Source organism: Lonchura striata, chromosome 1, assembly GCF_046129695.1.
Source record: "Lonchura striata isolate bLonStr1 chromosome 1, bLonStr1.mat, whole genome shotgun sequence".
In the NCBI taxonomy this organism is placed as follows: Eukaryota; Metazoa; Chordata; class Aves; order Passeriformes; family Estrildidae; genus Lonchura; species Lonchura striata.
In genome coordinates this window covers 112996035-113019516 of record NC_134603.1, presented here as the reverse complement: position 1 = coordinate 113019516, position 23482 = coordinate 112996035, and the positions used below count along the sequence as shown (strand labels likewise).

General features: G+C 38.8%; 1 protein-coding gene across 1 annotated transcript in view; it reads left to right on the top strand.

Annotated features, from left to right (window-relative positions):
- GLB1 (galactosidase beta 1) overlaps window positions 1-21257 on the top strand; it is a 41037-nt gene extending 19780 nt beyond the window's left edge. Inside the window, exons 8-16 of the mRNA XM_021531263.3 lie at window positions 773-894; window positions 976-1016; window positions 1480-1592; window positions 4428-4502; window positions 10001-10090; window positions 11187-11300; window positions 12301-12432; window positions 15813-16052; window positions 19798-21257. Coding sequence (XP_021386938.2) covers window positions 773-894; window positions 976-1016; window positions 1480-1592; window positions 4428-4502; window positions 10001-10090; window positions 11187-11300; window positions 12301-12432; window positions 15813-16052; window positions 19798-20058 — 1188 coding nt within the window. The 3' untranslated portion in view covers window positions 20059-21257. The remainder of the gene's footprint in view (window positions 1-772; window positions 895-975; window positions 1017-1479; window positions 1593-4427; window positions 4503-10000; window positions 10091-11186; window positions 11301-12300; window positions 12433-15812; window positions 16053-19797) is intronic.
- Window positions 21258-23482: the final 2225 nt, after the last annotated feature.

Here is a 23482-nt window from a genome sequence, read left to right as displayed (position 1 = left end):
AGTCAGAAAAAGTGAATAGAGAAGCTTCTCTGTGTGTTTGTCAAATCCACATTAACTGCTGCTCTGCAAATGCTATTTTAGTCTCAAAAAGTAATGATTTTGCTTCAGTAGTTTTCCTTGCTAAGACAAATGTTTATAAAGCAGCGGAAACGCTAAGGATGGTTAGATGAGTTAGTGAGATATGTGTGTAGGTAGAAGTTAAAAGCAGAATTAAAAGGGCAGATTAGAAGTTGCTTCCTGTTTTCAGCTACCTCAGAGGTTTTATACAAGTTATAGCGGGATGTGAGAACACTGGAGGCCATTTTGACAAAGAGAGAAGGCCTGTTGAGAGTACGAGATTATCTCTAAGGAGTGTGCTAAGGAGTTATTTAGAAAGCAGCTTGGAATATTTTTCAATTACATCCAGTTTGTGTATGCTATTTGGCAGAGAATATGTTGGTTCCGTCATTTATTTGAATGCCAAGCATCTGAAACACATCGTTGTTGCCAGATTCCCAGGAAATCCATACTCTTTGATGCTTTAGCAATTGTTTTCAAAATGTCCCTGTAAAATTACTGAAACAATCCTTTAATTCCTTTGACCTGTAGTCTGCTGAAAAGGACTGAGTTAGTATGTACTTTTTTGTATTTATAGTAGTTTAAAAATGGCTCAGATGAGTCAAGGTGCCTTTTTTTCCTTCCCTCTTACAGTTAGGAACTTTAATTCACATTGCATTCTGTTCTTGTTCCTTCTTCATATTTTCCCTTCCTCTTTTGCCCTTCCTCCTTTCAGGTTAATTCTGAGTTTTATACTGGATGGTTGGATCACTGGGGGCACCGTCATTCTGTTGTGCCCGCACAAACTATAGCTAAAACACTTAATGAAATCCTGGCATCTGGTGCTAACGTTAACCTGTAAGTGTATGTTCAGTAGCGCTTAATTTTGGGGGGATTTCTTTTCCCAGTTCAGCAAAACCTGATTTTTTTTCTTTTTAGGTACATGTTTATAGGTGGGACTAACTTTGCCTACTGGAATGGTAAGAAATTATTTAAATTATACTAATGGTGGAAGGGAGCTGTTTATGAATTAGATAGTTATGTATTTTGTGAAAGAATAAGCTGTGCCTACTTGCACATGGCAAAGGACATGGCTGCACTAGCTGTCCTTTGTTTATTGACAACATGCTGTACCAAACCCACATGGTATTTGTCTTTTCCAAGGCTACTTCTGTTTCACTCGGTGCTGTGAAACAGTTGGAACACAGATAAATGTGTTCCTCTTTAGAATATTTCACAGAGTGGTGTAAGCTCACAAGTACATTGTCCTCCTTCAGGAACAATTTTTTATGCCAAATCCCAAACATCAAGGCCTACACTGAAGCTAAAAATGTAGCAAAATATGGTTGTAATCGGAAAGAATTCTGACAATTGATACCTTTGGAAAAAAACCCCATCTCTTCCACTGTTTTTATTGCTCTTTCTTTTTTCCTCCTGCCCTAGGTGCTAATATGCCCTATATGCCTCAGCCCACTAGTTATGACTATGATGCTCCCCTGAGCGAGGCAGGAGATCTGACAGAAAAGTATTTTGCCTTGAGAAAAGTCATTGGTATGGTGAGTGTCCCCAGGACATTTTTAGAATGGTTCTTTGAAACATCCTAGGTGTACTCTAAACTTTCTTGGTTTTGTGTTGGTGTAAGTTATTCCTCAATATACTATTTTCTGCAGCTGGGGGAAGTGAAATGGAACAAGACAATTAGGCCAACCTAACTGCTTCTTGTTACAAAAAGCAAAATATCTTGCACCTCTCTAGCTATTCTTTCTGTCCCAATGGCTTCCTCCTTCCTTTCAGAGGAGAGGATACGGATGTAGGTCTGACACTGACATGGTTCAGCTCTCCTTTTTTGCTGTATTTGTTTTCTCTCAAGGTCAGTAAAGTAAAAGAGTAAAGTAAGCTCACTCAGTCAGATGAGAGCCAGTGCTGCCACAGAGGGAGCAGAGGGAGGTGGGAAGGGTTTGGCTGGGAGTAGAGAGGGAGGAGGAGTGTACAGAGCTTTTTCCTTGCAGCATCAGTCAGCGATTCAGTCATCTTAGGCTGATGACCTGATGTCAGCCCAATTTGTGCTGCAGTTTAGTGCTTTGGCTGTCTGTCCCAAAGTTCATGTTGAGGTTTTGGGCCTCTAAGAAAGACCAGGCTTACTCAAAAGAACACATCTTGGTTTTGTGTTTTCACAAATTTCAGCTAGTGGGTGGGACCAGCTTTGCCTTGCTGTAAAATTGCAGTGTCTCCACAAACTGGAGACTGAAGTAGAACATGGAACCTGTGTCTGGCTTTTGAATAGCCTTGCACTGGAGGCTGTTCAGATGAGGTTCCATGAGAATCCCAAGGCTCAGGCTTGTAGTCACTATCCTGTTGCATACCAGCAACATTCCTATTCACTAGAAGACCTTTTTATACTGAGAGTAGATCTCCCAGAAGTGTACTACAATTTCTCTAGAGTTGAGAATGCCTTTATCTCTGTAACTGTGGAAGGCCTGCTGTGGATTTTTTTCTTCAATTCCACCATCATCCCTAAGCCTGATGGGATAAATTGATGGGATAATTTTGATGGCCTTTCCAAGGGGAGTTTCCTGTCTTGATACAGCTTTTCTCACCAGAGAAATCCACAAACTTCCTGATATTGAATTGTTTTCTTCAAGGTGCAAGACCCCTCTCTGAGATGTAAGTAGTATTCTAGTGCAGTGAGAGAGCCTTGATAAGATGTGAAATGTTCACTATAACCTCAGGTGTATTGGGTCATTTTTTTGGTGTGGTTGGATTGTTCCTTACTTTGCATGTCCATAGATTTTCAGTGAGATTTTCCTGTCACTGCTGTGGATTCTAAACCTGTAGCAATTGCAGTTTGAGGTGAAGCTGATGAAAGAAAATAAAGTTACCTGTAATAAATGACTGTGTTCAACATGTTAGCTGTGTTACAAGGATAACATTAAAGTCTTTCTTTACAGTTTCCAATAGTTAAAAAAATGTAATGAAGAATTTCAGTCTACAGGTTATTCAATTGCTGACATAATTCTTTTAATTTTTACTATTAGAGCTGAAATTTCCTGCTTTTGATTTCTCCTCTTGGGTGAATACAACTTTTGTTTTCTTTAAATCTGGATATCTTGATTGTTTTCCAATACAAAGGTGAAGAAATTAACTTCTTACTGGATATGTAAATCAGGCTTTCATCCATCCGTAACTTTCATCCATCCATACCCTTAACAGGGTATCATTGGGAATTTATTGCTGTGGTCTGTTAAAAACAAAGCACAAAGCCTCCAGCTAAACCAAAATATCCTTTCAGCCCCTAATCAAAATTATTTAAAAAAAACCCTGACAAGGTAAGCACTTCAAAGTCACCTAATTTGCAGATGGAGACACTCTTCACAAAGTTGGTCTTTTGTACGTGTGTATTAAAATGTAGGCTTGGATTGCTTCACATGGGTATCTCATCTGCAGAAGTTTTTTCTCTAATATGCAGTCAGGCCATGTCTAGTTAATGAAATAACAGGTGGGAAGGGTGGCTATTAAATAATGGCAGGAGGGCAAGAAGCAGATGATGGCAAGGAGAGAAGAAGGTTGTAGGCACAAAAAGGAGAAGGCCAAGGCAGAAAGCCACTGTCTGGTCTGCCACACTTTAAAGATGTCCAGAAGAGTAGTGAGTGAGTGGAGGCCCTTCATCCCTTCTCTCTGCTGATTTCTGGTGATTATTCTTAAAAGTAGACAAGAAGCAACCAGAAGTAGATGGGTGGTCAGAGCATTTCTTTGTCATGTTTCCCTGTGACTGACTGGACAGTTGTCTAGAACAGGAACAGAGGGAAGCTAAAGGTGGGACCTCAGGTGTTCATGGAGCTGTGGTCTCCAGGCCTGTTTCTCAAAGACCCCAGCCCAGGTAGTAATGGAGTAGCAGGTGGTGGTGGTGGAATATCGTTAACACTGAAAGGAAAGGCACAAGAGGCTAGTAATTCCTATAAGGAAGTGTTGCTCACAAAGGGTCAGATGGAAACACTGTCTTACAGATTTGTAAAGGTTCACTCAAACTCCCATGAACTGGGGAGAGGACTACAGAAAAGCTGTGGAAGACAGTAACTCAGGCTGTAGCCACAGGAGGGCTCCAAGGGCACTGGGAATTTTGGTAGTTCACTTTGTTCATTATGCTTTTTACTTTTACCTAATGTTGAATAGTTCTTAAATTTTTTTCCCCATATGTGATCAAGTAAGATTTTTTCTTTTTTTAAAAAAAATTCCATTTTTAAGACTAGAAGCAGCTGTAATTTTTTAGGGAAATTATTTACTTTTTTAGATAGAGTTACAATTTGTAACTTGTGAAGTGTAAAGTGAGAATTAAGTTAAAGTATGTTTGTATTTAACTTGTATGTGTGTGTGTTTTCTTTTTCTCTTTCTAGTATAAGCAGTTACCAGAAGGTCTTATCCCTCCAACAACACCCAAATTTGCATACGGGAAGGTTCGCTTGCAGAAGGTAAATTAACATCTGTAATACACTGTGTATCTTTTCATAATGCTCTCTGTTTGCTTTTTATAAAAAATATTTATGAGGGTGTCACAACAGGCTCTAAATATCCTACAAAATAAAGAGGAAAACCTTGAAAGCAAACTTTGATGAAGAAGGGATTAGAGTTTTTGAGTTAGGAATCATGCCCATATTAGAAAATGGTCAAGTGCAGCTTACCTGGCTGTAAAAAGATAGTGTTTACAATATGCAGTATATACCTGAATCTTTGCTGAACAGAAATGAATATGTTATTAACACAACAGATTCATAGTTGTTAAAGATAACTCATGTATCAGTAATGTAGCTGGGGAATGTAACCATGAGACCTACAACAAAGTGTTTTTGTAGCTGGTGATACCTCTAAAGTGGAAGGAAAAGTAGAATATACTTATTTTAAATACGTCCAGGCATTTAAATTTTGAATGTGGAATATTTGTGATAAATTTGAAAATCTTATTGATAAAGTTTCTCTCAGGATCTGTAGCTGATGAGAGAAATTAAATCAGTTTCCTGCTGAGGGAAAAGCACACAGAACCCAGCCTGTCTGACCAGCCTGTCTGACAATAGTGGTGTAGCTGGTCAGCTCACAAGTATCTGGGGTTTGACTGTAGCACCATCATTTTAGGATCAAGGACAATTTTTTGTGAGACACATTTGAGAGCTAGGATCCTGCAGTGAGTGAAATGGATGGTTTAATGGGCAACAGAGGAGACAGCAGATATGAATTTGGCTATATTCTTTCTGCTGGGCACAGACAAGTTTTGAGATGGAGGCTTACTGCAGTTGATGTGCTGGATACCTGAACTCCTAATGCTCTGATTTCATACTTTGTAATTTCAATTTGGCAGTTATTTTTCCAGTTAGTGATGTATCTCATCTCTGCAGCTGAAGCATTGCAAAATTTAGTAGTGGTAAGGCTTTGCAGGCATTTTCAAGTCATTCCACTCAAGTGGTGGGCAGAAGTACTTTTTGCATAAAAGTGGTTCATCTGTGAGGTTGAAAGAGATCTATATCACTTTCAACAATCTTTGAGTTTCTTCTTCCCATATGATGTTTCACTGAACTGGCAGTAGTGACTAATTATAGGCTGTTATCATTACACCCACCACTGTGGCTGCTGTCTTTGGGTGCGAGCACTTGGCAGCCCAGTTATCAGATGTTGACTCTCCCATCTTGTCATGGGTCATGGCTCTCAGATAAGGCTGTCCAGTTTCACTAGAATGAAGAACTTTCTCTTTCATGTCTTCAAGAAATGAGTGCTGCTGGACTCTCACAAGAGTCAGATGACCAAACTTGCTCAAATATTGCATCTTTCATCTAACCTGCACCTTCTACACTTTGTGAGTGTTTGAGAGGAAGTGTTTCACTCTCCAGGCATCAGTTTTAGGAATGCAGATGGCATGTCAGATGTAAACTGCCAGAAAAGGTTTCTGTCATGCCAGTACATATACTGCTGTCTGCACTGAAAGCCTCTGGAAATGTTTTCTGTGAAGAAGGCTGCCTTTTGCTCTGTGACCCACTGCTTAGCTTCAGCAGCAGTTTGCTCTGCTGGGTTCTCTGCAACACAAGATGAGTCTCCAGTCACAGGGGGTTTGTTCTGTGCCAGCTCAGAGCTGCCTTCCCAACTCCATTCTAGCCCCAGCTGGAACCAGTTCCAATACACTTTGTTATGTGAAGAAGCCTTAATGTATTTGGGTGAATAGCAGAGAGGGAATATTCTAAATAATAGTATTTAGCTTTGGTAGCAGTAAACTTCCTAGCTATGTCATTTGCAGTGACAGTCAGTGCTAACACAGGTACTGTGTGGGTCTTCACTCTGCAGCTGGAGTCCAGCAGTCAGTCTGCCATTGGAGAGCATTGAGTCTACTCCAGTGAACCGACTCCCCTGACACTTTTGCAGAAAGGATGAGAGAAAGGAAACTCTGGAGTATTTTCAGGGGTCATATGATGTACTTTACAGAGGTACATGTAACTGGAGCATGATATTCTCTATCTCTTTTTTCCACAAGATATTCTGTGGCAGTTCAGTCCTTACATAGCAATTCCCCTGATGAGACAATTGTTAATTTTGAGCTGTTGATTTATTTTAATGAATCCTCCTGAGTGGGAAAAATACAGTTTATTAAAAGATGCTGGAAACACTGACATCGCTATGTAAGAGCAAAGGCAGGAAAGCAGGTGATGTGGAAAAAAACTTGTTGGATAGATGCAAAAGAGAAGTGTTGAAGATGGGGAATGAGGACAAGCAAAGGCAGAACTGAAGTATCTGGGCTCCAGAAATGTGAACAAGATGATAGGTTTTAAGTATTTAACTCCCAGAACTTAGGAAGCATTCTTTCCAGAGGGGAATAAATGATTCTTAATTCCTGAAATGTGTGCACGTGGCTCTGCAGGCTTGTGAGCAGGTGGTAGTTTCTGGTTACCAGAAACCTGGGGGGCCCTGAGAAGTGCTTGATCACAAGGAAGTGCTTGCCCTACCACAGCAGCCTGCAGACTTATAAGTCCTGGAGAAGTATTCAGTTCTTAAGATATGGAGAGCTCAAGCAATAGCAAGTAGCAGGTAGTGCTGGTGTGTGTTGGGGCTAGAAAGGGGTTAAGCAAACCTGTAGTTGATATTCCTATTGGAACTATTTAGTTTCTTTTTTCTTTCATGCTTGACTTTACACTTGGGTTTTGAAGACTTTGCTCTGGAGGATTAAAAAATATTGGTTTTTTTTAGCAGTCATCTGTTGTTTTACAGGTTGCTTTTAAAAGTTCCTGACAATATTTGTAATTTTTAAGTTTACTGTTAATTTTCTCTTGTGGTACTGATTATCCACTAAATAGCAGTCAGCAGGAATTTTCAGCAAGACCAGATCTTGTCTTGAAGATTTTTTTTTGTATGTACCACCGATGACTGAAAAGCTGAACAAAAATAAACTATTGAAATTTCAAAGAAACAAGCTTCCACCGATCCCTGAGTGAATCCTGCATGGTTGACTCATATTCAGAATAGAAGCCCCTTCAGTAGCAGGGACTTAAAAAAAAAAAAGTCAAACAGGCACATGTACAAGCTGCTAATATTCAGGTCAGCAAGGCACAAAGCAGCATTCATTGCCACTTAGTAACTCAAGTGATGCCCATGTCTTAATGCTGCTTGTATTAATTTCTGGTTTTGCTGTCCACCTAGGGGTAAGAATATTAATGCCCATAGGATTGTTCAATTATATAAATTACCTTTATCAGTGTTTTGCATCTCTTGCTAAATCTCTCCTGTGGCCTGGCAAGTCCTGCATATTCCTGTAACATTACTGGCTCCCTTGGAGGAGCACAAGATAAGGAGTGGACCATGTATGCAGTCTGGAATGTCTGGGAAATTTTACTGTATGAAAGATGATTGCTATTTTAGGTACAACTTCTAAACTGAAAACATAAGAGCAAACTACTTTCATGAAAATTTTGCAAGCCGTGTTTGACCAGCAGTCTCCTTGCCCAAGTGAACATGCTTAACTGTAGGCTAGTAAGGGTGACTCAACCTCCAGATAGTGTTGTGTTACCTTTTAGATACTTACAGTGTTGGTGTTACCATTTATGTACTTATGGCGTCCTTTTGCTTGCTTGTTCCTAGCTAGAGTTAAGATAAGCTCATTTCAGAAGTCTGTTAAATGTGTGTCTACATGGTTGTTGTGGTTTAATCCTGGTAGGCAGCTGAGCACCATGCAGCCAGTCATTCTCTCCCCCAGTAGGGTGGGGGAGAGAATCAGAAAGGTGTGAAAATTTGTGGGTTAAGATAAGTACAGTTCAGTAGGTAAGCAAAAACTGCACACATAAGTGAAGCAAAATAAGGAGCTCATTTGCTACTACCTTTGTGGAGAGAGGCTCTCAGCCTTCCCCAGGGAAGCAGGGCTCCATCATAGAATCATTTATGTTGGAAAAAACCTCTAAGGTTACTGAGTCCAAGCATTAACCCAGCCACTACTGTATTCTTCACTAAACCATGTTCCAGAGAGCCACATCACACACCTTTTGAACAATTCATGTGTGTTGGTTACGTGTCACATCAAACATCTCCCCTTCCTCCTTTTTCCTCCAGCTTTTGTTGCTGAGGATGACAGCAAAGGTACAGGATATCCCTTTGGTCAGTGGGGGTCAGCTGTCCTGGCTGTGTTCCCTCTCAGCTTCTTGAGCATCCCCAGCCTCCTCTCTGGTGAGAGAAGCAGGAAATTCTTGACTCTGTAAACCCTGCTCAGCAGTAGCCAAAATATACCTGTGTTGTCAGCAGTCTTAGCAAGAATCCAAAACACAGCCCCATGCAAACTACTGTGAAGAAAATGAACTGTATCCCAGCCAAAACTGCAGACTTAATTATGTATACAATAGACAATTCATGCTGTCTTCTGTTGCATCACTGTAAAGTGTACGTACATTCTGTATGTACATTCTAATATTTTAGTATAACTTTCATGTAAGTTCTACAAAAATTCAATACTTCTGTTATTGAAGTACCTTCAGAAATTTGTACTGCTATGAGTACTCTTATAGTATAGTTTTACATAACTTTAAACACCTTTTTTTTCTTCTTTTTAATTAAGCATTTGAATGTAAATTTGGTATATGAGAGGTATTTGAATGTGTAATGTGTAGTTACCACTGAACAGTGACAATAATTCTGGGGAAACAGACTGACGTCTTTCATGAAAAATCACACTAAATTAATTTTTTGAGCTTGTAACACACTAGGCATATTGTGTGCATTTGACTAATCTAAAACTGATAGTGGTGTTTGAGAGAGAATCATAGATGTAGAATATTACATAATGACAATAAAAGGCAATTTAATTGTATGCATCTAAGTCCTTATTCAGCAAGGTATTTATGTGTGTGACTAGCCTGAACCTTGTTCCCAGTCTCATTAAAACCAGTCCAGCTACTTACATATGATAACTTAATTACAGCCTTAGAGTTTCTAAAATCATTTAAGACTAAATAGGGTAAATTCATCTTGGATGGCTCTTGATGGAATTAAACTGGAATTAAAGCATCCCTACTTAACTCGGAATGATTCCAGAGTAACTCAATGGGAATCAGTGGCATTTTCCCTAGCTTGATTTTAAGTATAGCTGAGCAAAATTTAGGTAATATATTTGTATTAATCATCCCAAGCAGTTGTGTTTGTTTATACAACTTTCACAGAGAAACTACTGGGGTAGTTCTAGTTAAAAAATGAAGGGTCACTTTTATTTTTATGAATGCATAGCAAAATTAGAGCATCTGTTTTTATTAAATCACTGCTCTACATGTGGCATGTTTCTTTCAGAGCTCATCAGTTGTCTCTGCTATATTGTATTTTAAATGCCTGCAAAGATAATGTAAAGATTTGTTAACTTTCTGGACACATGGAGCTAGCTGACTTGATGGCTGGATGTGCTGTTATACTTGGACTGAAACTTATTGACTTTCATATATCTGCCTTTTCTGTGCTGCAGGCAGGGACTGTGTTGGAGGTTCTTGATGGACTGTCACGTTCTGGACCAGTGAGAAGCACTTACCCATTGACCTTTGTTGAGCTAAAGCAGGTGAGGATTCCTTCAGCAGGCACTTTGCAGTAATTTTGTGGAGTTTATTTGAACAATCCTCTGTGGTATTACTCTCCTTATATCGTGTCTTACACTTTATCTAGCACACAAGGAATAGTATTATAAAGGTATCCTGGATTTTTGCATTGGAGGCCTTTTCATATTCTACAGTACTCCTCCTGTTTTGCACCTGAGGTTTTCTTATTCCTGTGGATATAGGTGTCTGTGCTGTCTAGGTTTTCACCTTGATTTCTCTCTTCTCTGAAGTATTAATTTTCAGGTCTTAAAAAGTTTTGTTGGTTTTTTTTTTAATCATTTTCATAGCCCTCTGCTTGATCTGCTTCAGTAGTTCTGTGTCCTCTTTTCCTGAGGAAGCCAGAACTGAGCACAGCATTGCCGATGTGGCCTCTCTAGGGCTGAGGAGAGGGGCAGGATCATCTCCCTTGACCTGGTGTCCATGCTTTTCCTTTTGTCCCCAGGATATCATCAGCCTCCTTGGCCCCCAGGGCACTGCTGGATCAGGAAACCAGGACCCCAGGTCCTTCTTCACAGAGCTGCTTCCCAGCAGATCAGCCCGCAGCCTGTGCTTGTGCATGGGGTTATTATTCCCCAGGTGCAGGGCCCTTTTTTGAAGGTTGTAATTTACCTCTCCACCCAACTCTCCAGCCTGCTAAGGTCTCAGGAATGGCTATGACTTATTTTTTTCCATTCCTGATGGGGAACTTCGTGAAAATTATTCCAAAATGTTCCTGATGTAAGCCATGTATTTAATGGATAACTAAATAATGTTGACTTGATGAATGTATCAATTTATGGGCACTGGATGAGAAGTGAACTTACAAGTTTTTTTATGTAAACTCAGTTATAAAGGGATTTTCACCAGTTTACCTAAAGGTCACCCATTACCTAAAGGTCAAAGTAAACTCGAATCTGAAATGCTTTCTGTGGTAGTCGCTGTCTGAAGTGAATGAAAATCATCATTTCAGTGCAGACATGTAGGCAGAAATGTGTGATATTTTTAAATCATTACCTGAATTGAAAAAGCAAATTACTTATTTCATTACTCTGTTGGGTTTTTTTTCTTTTCTTTTCCTAGTATTTTGGATATGTACTGTATAGAACCACACTTCCAAAGAACTGTGTGGAGCCAACACCACTGTCTTCACCTTTAAATGGAGTCCATGATCGTGCCTATGTCTCTGTCGATGGGGTAAAATCACTGTTCACTGCTATTAATTTTTGCCATCAGTGGCCTTCATGAAAGTCGAGGATGCAGACTGGGTTTTTTTTTTCCTCCTTTCTCCAGATCACCAAAGCAACCCTGATCATATTTAATCACATGAGGAAAATAAGGAAGCATATACTTGATGCATACCAGATGTTCAAATTAGTATTTCAGAAAACATTGCTATCTTTTGTCTTGCCATTTTTGACATATTTGAATATTGATACATATTTATGACTGAGGTGAATAAAAGATCTATAGAATGGATTTACTTGCAGGTTTATGGAATATGTTTCTGATATATATACTTGTTGGCTTTCTGCAATATTTGCAAAGATTTTTTTATTAGTTTCTTCCTTTGAGGTTGGAAGGAGAAAGCCTGAGCCTATGTCTTACCTTATGAAACTGGCTTCTAACCACAGTTTAAAAAAAAAAAAAAGCGTATTGTACAGAATATAAACTTAGTCTTTCTTTCCGTAAGCAGGGTTTTGGCCTTGCTAAAGGAAAATTAATATAAATTCATGTATTTTACAGTCAATTTTTTGGTTAATATTTGATGCATATTGACTCTCATCACCTTTGTGTCCAGACCAAGCTCATCTTTCCTTGTGTTGTGGGAATAGGAATAAATAAAACTAAATATTGTTGCACACATAATTGGACGATTAAGCCAATGATTAAATCACTGATATTGCCAGAATCTTTTCAGTCACTGGACTAAATTTGGGAACTTGCTTTTGTGAATCAGATGCATCAAAACCCACTAGCACATCCAGTTGATGTACTAAAATGTGAATGTTGATGTAGAAGTCCTTTGTGTATGTGTGTGTTCACATGCAGGAGGTGGAGAGGAAAGGGATTTTCTTTATTCTTTTTTTTTCCTTTGTCGGTTTTAATCTCTTCATGCAAATTGAAAAAACAAATAACAGGGCATTTTCAGTTTTCAGTGGTTACTGTTTTCTTCTTCTTGTTGCAATTCATATAGGTACCTCAGGGTGTCCTTGAAAGGGACAAATCACTTAAGATAAACATAACTGGGCAGGCTGGAGCAAATCTGGACATCTTGGTAGAGAATATGGGCCGAGTCAACTTTGGTAGATACAATAATGACTTTAAGGTAAGTAAAATCTATTGAGTTATTGGATTGTGATGGCTTTTTGTCTTTTCCACAGGTTAAAAAGAAAGTAGTGAATTGGGAAGAGCACAAAGGTCAGGATTAGACAGCTGTAACTTTACCTAAAATATAACTAATCAGTAGTTTCATCTGAGTTTTCCAGTCACCAAAATCAATGAGAAATTAAAAGCTGATAGATATCTTTTAAACTTTGTTTGTTTACTTACATTATCAGCCAAAGTGTCACCCACAATATTTTCCAGTTTAGTTAAGTTTGTAGATAACAATATTAAAATTGTTTCTATAAACTCCAAAAAATGATTCTTTAAACTCCAAAAAAATTCCAAAAATGTTTCTATAAATTTCCAAAATTGGAAATTGGTCCAGAACTTGATTGCACTTTGAGGCTTGTGAACCCTGGGATTGCTTTTGGAGGCTGGAGGGATGTATGTATGTGTACATAAATACACTGTTGTATCTTTTTTCTTGTTCCATTTCATTTGTCAGCAGTGTACCCTTGCAGTACTCTGAGTGTGGCTGGGAAAGGCTGTCCATGAGCGCTTCAGCGTGCAGAAGTGCCAGTTCACCCAGACTAACCAGGTGTCAGATAATTATCAGAGAGCTTCCCAGTGCTTCTGGGTGTGTGCTACCCTTCAGGACTGTCGCCTCCATGCATGAGTGGCTGTGATGGGTTGACCTTGGCTGACATTGCTCATTCTATCATTGGTTGACCTTGCTCATTCTGTCACTCCTCCTCCACCAACAGGAGAGGGGAAGAAAATACAGTAAAGGTTTTGTGGTTCAAGATAAGGACAAGGGGATCACTCAGAAATTACTGTCATGGTCAAAATAAACTCAGCTAGGGGAACTCAACTTATTCTTAAATATGTCATCAAGGAGATGCTCCCAGAATCACTGATGGTCTCAGCAGGGGGTCTGTTCCAGAGTCAACCAAAAGTGTCTTTGTCTAGTATGGGGCAGCTTTTGGCATCTTCTCAGAAGAGTCTCCACTGCAGCTCCCCTTGCTAACAAACCCTTGCCATGTAAAGTCCATACCATGGTAGTACCACTAATGTAGCACTAGGAAGAGCAGGGGCAAAAAGCAAATTTTTAGATTGGTTTTAGACTTAATGGGATCCCCCATGCTGCGTAACAGTCAATAAAAGACAGGAGTGCTGTAGAGGTGAGTCTGTTATGTTTGTGCTCTGTACAGTTCATAGCATGCAATTTTTTTATTTTTGATTTTATTAGTATGCAGTAGGTAGCAGTAGTGCCAGCTGTGTTCATACTGTCTCTTCAAGGTATTTTGCCTTTATCTGAGTGGCAGGGGAACCCCAGTGTTTTGCCTTCACGTTCAGGCAGCAGAACCATTGCTTTTATTTATTTATTTATTAACAGGCCAGATGATAAGGAAACCTATATGCTTGGTGTTAATTAAGGTAAGAGACTAGAGGTTTAGAGATTGGATTAAGGACATGCTCAGTTGCTGTGGTTGAGCTGAAATTCATGCTTTACCTTTTAACCATATAAGAGTGAAAGCAGGTTTAAGAGACATGTCCATGGTGAAAATAATCCTCTAAGAGCAGGATCTTTGTGTGTAAAAAAGGCAACCTTCCTTGGGTGGCTTTGGACTATGTGCATTGCTTCTTTCTGTAGACTCCATCCTTCATGCTGTCTTTTGTGTTGATTTTGAAAACTGTGTGTAATTATACCTTGGGTTTTAAAAAATCCATGTGCTTTTGAAAATCCAATTAGGGGAAGAGGTTCCTGTCTTGTGAAACCTTACATTTTTTAGCAAAGAGGATAGGTTTTCAGGGTTTTGTTTGGCTGGAGTTTTATCACTTTTTTGAGCTTGAAATGGAGCTAGACATCTAGCTTTTGGGAAGGAATCTTGAAAGGATTTTGGGTTTAAAACATCCTGTTGATCTAAATCGTGTTGTTAAAATACACAAAGGAAGGAAGAGTGTAGTTTCTGTTATTTTATGTGTCTTTTTACATGCACACTGCCACTTATATCCCAGTTTTACTTGTAAAATTTATATCCACATTTTGGTACACTGAATCACTAACCCAAGACACTAACTTGCACAATAGCAGAGAAAGTGGTATTTACTTCCTACAAATCTGCTCTAGATAAGGATCATTGAATGTGTATTCTTATGTAGACCTAAGTAAGAGTGTTTAGTAGGTACTTAATATAATTTGAAAAATCACTCTGTTCATAGTGCCTAAGGATGAGCTTAGGGAGGCAAGTTAGAAAGCTCAGGCTAAAGTTATGTTGGATTATTTCAATTGATTGCTAGACTAGAGTCTAAGTTGTATAGAAAAGTTTTATCACCTAACTTTTGACACTTGCAGATATTTTAATTTGTAATAAGCAAAATAAGCTCCCATTCTGTAGAGTGGACATTAGGTAAAGGAAGAGAAAACCACTTAGTGGTTGTACAGATGGTGAGCCTTTGAGAGACAGTGCAATGCTTATGAGATGCCACAGCAGACACACATCGTACAAGCTCTCCAAAGCCATGGAAACTGTGGTTTTGCTTGTTCCTGTTTGACATGTTATGTTTGCAACATAACTTGTCTTGCACCGAAAAACAGCTTCTATGCAGGGTCTATTCAAGCAGTTAAAACCAGCCCCTTGCATTGCACTGAAACACTGTTTTAGGAACTATTACTGTAAGAAAATTAGGATGTATGCAGGGGTAACTTGATGTTATTTTCATTCTTTGTAAATTATGTCCTTACCTTGCTTTGGCATTCAGTGTGCAAGTACCCTGGTGTGCTGTAAACCATTGTGTACATGGTCCTATAGAAATGAGATGGGATTCCATGGGCTTGAAGCTGACTGTAAGCTGAAAGTATTTCACTGAATTGGGCATGTGCACTGATTTTATTATACTGTATCTTATCTGGAGAAGATTTGTGGGAAGTAAGTGCCACTTTCTCTGCTATGGTGCAAGTTAGTATCTTGGGTTAGTGACTCAGTGTTATCAAGTGATTGTATCTCAGGCTTAATGGTATTTAATGTTGCTTCTCCTTTTTATTAAGACTCAAGTTTTGGAATCATGTCTGTGTAAAAGCAAAACAGAAATTTTTCCAGTTACAGGAAAACAATTCGAAAAAAATTTTGTGTATCAATGAAAGCCTGAAACTCTGAAGAGGAACAGATCTTTCACAGAGAACAAATTAAGCTCTTTATTTTTAAACAAAACTTACAACTTGGTGAAGACCAGATGCTTGTTTTTCATACACAGATGGGCAGCCAGCTGTTACTTTGATCAGTTTTTATTTGTGACTGATTTATAATACATCCAATTAGCTTCAGTAACATCAGCTAATTGTATTTCTGTATTGTTGTTTTTTTTTTTTCTTCCCCTTAGGGTCTAGTTTCAAATTTAACTCTTGCTCAAGATGTACTTGTGGGATGGGAAATCTATCCTCTAGACATAGATGGAGCAGTGAACTATGACATTAGTTATCTCCTTCATCACCCGAAGGGATCTGCTGTCAAAGAACTGAGTTACGAAGTACCTACATTTTACACTGGTACTCTTTCAATTCCTGGAGGGATTCCAGACTTGCCACAGGACACCTATGTCAATTTTCCTGGCTGGACAAAGGTACAAGTTTTTTGCTGTAAAAACCTCAAAGTCCATTTAGAAAGCTACTGAAACTTCTATGGACAATCAAAGTCCACCTCTCTTAGATGGGTAGAGGCGGGTCGTGGAGGTGGGTGTCTCAAATGTATTTAAATTACTAAAAAATAGATTCTTTGCTTTAAGTCAGTCTGGAGATAAAACATTAAGAAAAGGGAAACATATTCAAAAGATACATAGTGTTGATCTAGAAAGTGGAACATCACAAAAAAACCCCAAAATCAAAACAACTGAACTAATCCACCCAAGTTTTCCAACAGTGAGAAAGATTAACTGTCAGGTTGTTTAGAAGTGTTGCATTTGTTTGCGCGGGTTTTTTTTTTTATCATATTTGAGGTGTTGTGTTAGGAACTATGGATCCTATTGCAAAGCATAAAGAGTTTTGGACTCTGTGGCTGGTGGTGTGCCACAGATATGGATCTAATGCTTGGAGAGCCCTGTACCAGGGCTGAATGGATCAGGGAGCACTGCACAGGGAAAGCAATTTATCTATAGATAAATTCTCACTGCTGTGAGAAGCTGGTGGGCAGATCTTTGTCAATGGGAATTTCTTACAGGGCTGGAGTGTAGCTAGAGCAGGAAAGAGTGTGTTTTCACAGTGCCATATCTGAAATCACCAGCATGCAGAATGGGGGAGGAGCAGCTCAGCTGTTCCTGGTGGGAGGCACAGAGTGTGTGCACTGGAGTGTTACTCTCGTGGAAGCCTAAGTGTTTAAGTCCAGGCTTTAGGGAAGTGCTGTGGCAGTGTTAGGTAGCAAAATTGTTCTTTTCTGAAACAATTAATTTACTGCTATTAAAATAAAGTGGGAGAAGGAGCTGCTTCTGATCTGTCTCCACTGCCAGTATTGTAGTGGTTAAAGCACTTCACAATATGCAGACAGCTGTGATGCATTGCATGCTCTTGGTGTTGCTGACACTAAGCTTAGATGAGGAAGTCTGACTTAGTCCCTGTTCCTGTATATGTGCATGTCATACAATCACTGAATAAACTTCAAAAATTAGCTTTTTTTTAATGGCAACTGGAATCTTAGAGCTTTTTAGTAAATTCTGTGACCCTATCAGTCATAAATCTTCCTCAGGAAGCAAGGTGGCCATACCTGCCAGTTGGCAAACTGGCATATTTAAAATGGCAAGGTAGTCCAGGAATTCTTAGGTACTGGGGGAAATCTTTTCCTCTGATCTATGGAAACCTCTGTTTTATGTTTGTATACCCTGTAAAGCAGTCCTGGAGAGAGATTCCAGATGAACTTAAGTTTGGCTGTTGAATTTATCCTTCAAGCTTTATATGGATTGAATGAGAGTTTTAAGTAAGATATCTGGAAACTGAGACTTTCAGATAACTTTACAAATGAGCAAATGCCTTTAAAGTAGATGAGTATAAATTCCACTCACTGTATGTGGGCCTTAGTTCCTTGCATGGCACTGTGTAAATTGCTTAAGTGTGGAGTGGGATTCTTAACAGGAATTAAAATTCACCTGTCTGAGTAGTTGAAAAACACAGAAGCAGCACTTATCAAGAAAACTTAAACTCCTAATAATGGTTCTGCCTTTGCAAAGGCAAGAAATATAGCATGAGGGACAGCCTGGAAGGAAAGGTGCAGTATTAACAGTCATGACCTGTGTTGTAGCTTGCTTGCCTTCAGGGCTTTTTAAACCCTTCAGTAGTAATAAAACTACCCTCCATACCCTCCACATGAGGAATCGCAATGCCCTTAAGCGTACATGCCACTGAGTGAATATTTATATTTATTGGACCTTTTTTTTCTTCAAAAGAAAAGAGGATTTGGAGTCAGAACTGTTCTTGTTTTCTGTGGAATCATGGGCTATAATTGCCCTCCCTGCTAAAGGAAATCTTGTTCATAAAGATGAAGTTCCTCCCTCTTTTATTTTGTCTAGAGCATATTTGTTAGTAGATATAATGTCATAATTTGCTTGCTTTGTGCATACAAATTCCTGAGTGTGAAGTCTTTGGAAACTGCAATATTAATAAAGACAGTTTGGAGTTGAGAAATTTAAGTTCTCAGCTTTACTGGAAAAAGGAGTTACAGCCAGTGACTGATTCAGATCAGAAACAGATTCTGATCATATCTCCTCCATCAGAGTTCTAGTGCAGTTGATTCCCACACTAAACACCTACTTCCCACAGGTTACTGACAATCTCTGTGAGAGGAGGGCCAGTGTCTTGTGGGTGCACTCACTCATCCATCTTATGTGTGGGGAGTTTGCATTCATGCCAAGTTTTCTTCTAAACCTGCAACAGAAAGTAGTGAGCTTGCTTGATTTAAAAAAAAAACATTTGAGGTCAAGGTTTATTAACACCTTGGCAGAACGGTGCAAGATAGGATCTCAATACCACGGAAGTGATACAGAGGTGAAATAACTCAACTGCATTTGTATGTTACTAACTCCTTAAAAAGTTTCTCTTTTGAGTTTCATAAAATTTGTTTTCATAAATATGTGAAAAAGGAAACACTAGAAAAATACCACTAAAGCAGCTTGAACAGCAATTCTTGTTGTATTACATTTGTGCATCTGTAAATTGTGTTAAAATATTCTGATTTCAGCTATCCCAGACAACTTTAGAAATCACTGAATGCAATAAAAGTCCTACTTTCCACTGATTCAGACAATTTTATTATGTTTATCAGTGTACATCCATGCCATGAATCTGGTTTTCCTCTATGTTTTGATTACCAAAGACCAAAACAATAAGGTTTCCATTCCTTTTCTTGACACTAGACTCTTGTTTGATATACAGTGAAAGAACACTTTGGTGGAATAAAAGCAAATTATTTATGCAAATCAGCAGTATATCTTGCTTAAGAATGAAGACTCTGCTCAACTCAGTGAGAGTTAGTTTACAATTTTACTAAACATTCTGCAGCCTGCCAATTTATGGACTTTTGGAAAAATCTGCATTTGTGTCACTTCAGTGTTTCTATAGATATATTAGTGTTTTGACTTTTTTCCTTTTTTCCTTGCCTATTTTAAAAATTCTTTTGAATTTAAGGTATTTATGATGTTAGTACAGTATTTTGAACTAGGGGTTCTGACCACCTCAACTATAAAAAGCAATTTTAATAATTTGTGTGACCCATTTTCATTGTACTTAAAATAATAGTAGCAGATCCTAAGGCTTTTAATGGTTGTGTGTTAGTACAATAGTACTTTATTGCAGTGTGATTTCACAAATACCTTTGTCAACTAAGCTATTACAAGTAAAAGAGAGATCTGAATTTCATGTGTCTAGACAAGCTGTATCTTGCCCTTGAAATCACAGAGCAGGGACTACCAAGGTGATGTAGTCTTATACTTTACAGGGAACCGTAAGAGCCTTAGGATCTGATTTTTTCTTCTGTGACTTCATTCTCCTTTTAACAGTTAGCTTCAAGCAAATCCAGTTTTCAAATTTGTTTTGGTCATAAACTCGGGACAAAAATCAGTGCAAGGAGCTTGCAGTTGCTTTTGTAATTATTGTCATATTTGGAATATCTGCAGTGTTTTACCACTTTCTTTTTAAATATTAGTGATGGCTTTAACTGTTCAGGGAATTTAAGCTCTTTTGACTGTCATTAGCATTTTCTTGCACAGATTATCTATCCTTGAAGGGAGTTCAGTTACTATATCAAGAATGTTATGCTTGAGTTGATTTTGTCATTTCACCTCTGACAGATTATTAAAAGGTTATTTTTTCTTTCTCTCTTAACAGGGGCAAATTTGGATCAATGGCTTTAATCTTGGTCGCTACTGGCCAGCCCGTGGTCCTCAGCTGACCCTTTATGTTCCAAGGAATGTACTTGTTGCCTCGGTGCCAAACAACATAACAGTGTTGGAGCTGGAGCGCTCTCCTTGCAGCACCCAGGCATGCGAAATAGAATTTGTAGATGAACCTAATATCAATGCAACCCTACAGCATGAAACTGATAAACCCCCACTCTTTGTTAGAGAACTGTGGATGGGGCATCTATAATGATTTGAGTATTTCTTTATCTTCCACCCTTTGCTTCCCTTTCCCTCCAACCGTACTGTTTAACACCGAGTCTTCAAAAAAGGGAAGTTATTTAGGTGAGGGAACTTCTTAAATTCTTCAAAGACATATTTTTTAAAAATCTCTCAGTTAAATACTGAATTTCTTTTTAAAAATAAAGGTGGAGCTTTGAAATTTTACTTGGACTGTGAAATTGAACTCAACTGGAAGGTAATGTTTCCATCAGCCTAGGAAAAATGTAGTCCTTGTACTCCGCTTATACTGCAGTAACCTTCCTATGCTTTTATTTTTTACCATGTTTTGCAACTGGAGAGGAGGCTGCAAAAGGTGTGCAGGCCCCACTACCTTGCTGGTTTCACTTAAGTGGACTAGTAAGTCAGAGCTGCCAGTAGACAAGACACTTTCAGCTTCCTTAATCACCTTATTAGAGTATAGGCATCATTTTAGTTTCATTTGGTTTACTGCCAGCATTGAGTGGACCTAATTTCTTAATGCAAGTGACTTTCAGAAAATTTCAGTTGATTTCTTACAGGACCAGTGAGAAAAACTGTGGAAGAGAGCATTCAAATGCCAGCTGGTCCAAACAGCAGTAACATGGAGTCTGCATCTGTCCCTTCTTGAAAAACCAGTTTGCTGCTTCCCTATTGCTTTCTGTGAAGACTTAAAGTAAATTCATAAGTACAAGGAAATGTGAAATTTAGCCTGCTTTGGTGGAATCACAGCTTCTGACTAACCTGCCTGCAGAATGTGGTTTTAAAATGATGATTTTTTTCTTTAATTTTTTTTGTTTGAGTTTGTTTGTTTGTTTGTTTGTTTTATTTCTTTTTTTTTCCCTATTGGTCATGGTGTACCTACTTTTCATAGGCCAGCACCTTGGAAGCGGATGCTTTAAGTTAAAGAGTTTTATTTCTGTTTTAGTAATTAATTCACAGCAATTGTTTTGTTCCAGTAAACTGGTGGTTTTTGTAAGTGTCTGATATTTGCAAAGATGCGCAAACTCCATGAGTACATTTGACTTTCTGCAGACAAATTCTTGATTCTTGTGATTTTGGTGTCAGTCGTGCAAATTCTATAGTGATATTTAAACAACAGAAGACAATCAAATCAAGTATTTTCATAATCTGTGATTTCTTCCTTTGATTTTTGTCTGACATTATTAAAATCATTCTTTAAAGATTAAATTCTTCCTCTGCGTGTTTGAGAAGGAAAAAAGGATGAGAGAATTATGAACATTTATATTAAGGGAGAAATGAGATTGTAAAGTCTCTGTGGATGAGGAGTTATTCTCGTTAATGTCTTGTTTATTTTCTCTGTTATGAAGATCTGTACAAAGAAAAATGAAGCAACTAAAATGGCCTGAGCATACACTGGAGGTGCCACCCTTTTCTGAGATGGCCAGTGCAAGATCCTGGCTATTTCTTCTGGTGAGGACCAATGCTATCACTGGAAAAGAGGGTGTAAAGGAGCACCACTCACTTCATATCTGCTCTGTGCTTGGCGTGTTTGATGGGCTTTCAAAGGAGACAAATGTGGCTCATCCAAGACAGAGCGGTTCAGCTCTTAAATTCTGACCTCAGATGTCAGTCCCAGGGTCTGGGCTGTGTGTTCTGTACCCAGACATGATTGATTTTTGGAGTGGTCTGCTCTGACCCAGATTCTTTTCTTTCTTGGCACCACCCCTATGGAGAACCTGGAATGTGCTCTGCATGTAATTAATTATCAAGTATTAATTACCTCAGAGCTAGGCCTTGAAAATAAGGGATGAAATATAATCAGTTTTTAACTGATGAGTTATGTGATTTGGAGTGTGCAGTACTATTCATGTATTATTTAAGTTCAGTGCTGTTACAGCTGGGAATATTTTTATTGTATGGCAGTTAGTGCTGTGAGGGCAGTGGAACTCCTGGTTCTCACTCTAACTTCAGTTTACATCATACTTGTGAAAACATAGTGTGATCTGTGAGACTTCACTTTTCACCATAACTACATTATATTACCAGCAGACGGGCTTTGCATCAAGAATTATAAACATGCATCTAATTAGTTCTAAGAATAATAGTAACAACATGAAAAGAATGGGTTTAAAGTTTTTCAAGTAGGGCTCTAGATAGCTTCTTTAGTATACTTGCCTATTTACTGCTTTCAATGAAGTCTCCTGTCTACAGAAAAGAGCTGAAAATTGTGTCCCTGATTACTAATCCTCTTCTACCTACATGGAAACACTGCTGGAGATGTTATTTGACCATACAGAAGGGAGGTCCCTGTGACAAAGGACCTTCAGAATACAGCTTTAGGATGAACCTGTTGTCAGTTGCTGCTGCTTTACCCAAGGATGTGTCTGCAGCCGGGTGTTCTGGCCTGCCTGTGCCCACACTGGGGCACTGTGCCCACACCACATGCCTGGGACTTACCTTAGATTTCCTAAGGTGGCATTTCCTCCTTTGCAGCCTCAGGCAGGTCAGTTATTTTAACCTGTCCACAGATATAGTTCAGCCATGTCTGAAGTGGAAATGTAATCAGAATTAAACCTTCTGACTGAGGGCAAATGAGTAACAGTAGAGGGGCCATAGGAAGTTAACTGGCTCACTTTGACCCAGTGGGCAAGGCACTTGTGGGTCTAGTTTCAATTTGTTTTTGAAAGGCAAGGTGTGAAAGCATTGTCAGACCCCTGGCTAATACCTGTGCTGTAGTTGTATGAACTATTCCAAGTGCTGGAGTTCAGCAGGATGGTTCCTATGGTGGAGGCAGCTGCCTCCTGCCTCCTGAAGGCCTGGCAAGAAGGAATATTCCTAATGCTAAAACTATGGGTCCTCAGATCTTTCCTGATGCAGCTGCTTGGGAATTTGCAAGTGCTTTGCTTGCACAGGAGCTGAGTAATGAGCACAATACTTTCTGATTTTGGCAGACAGTGTAGGTATGGTACTTGGTCAGAATTAGTTCATAAAAAACAGAATTTTCACACTGATCCCCTCTGGTAGGTAGGCAAATGCTTTCAGTTTTGTGGGGGGATGCCCATTGAAATCTACCTATAGAGTAGCTGTCATGGCTCAGCTTAGCACAAATTTATTCATTTTTTCATATGTTTTTTTCTCTGGAGTGGGGTTTATAAACTTAATCTATAATCCTGTCATGAATGAATGAAAGGCATGAATGAAAGCCTTTTAATGTGATTATTTGGAATGAATGGATAAATAGAAGAACAAGAACTGGCAGTGTGCTATATAGTTGAATTCTATTTCTTAACTTATATATGAGACTCTTTAATAATGTAACTACCTTACTAAGTGTTAGTCAACATTTTCTAGTCCCTGAATGAGAGGACTGAGGCTTGACCTTGTCCTCCTTTAGACTCTCTGTGCATTTTGTAATTCTCTCGTGCAGACAGCTCTCCAATCTCCTGATATCA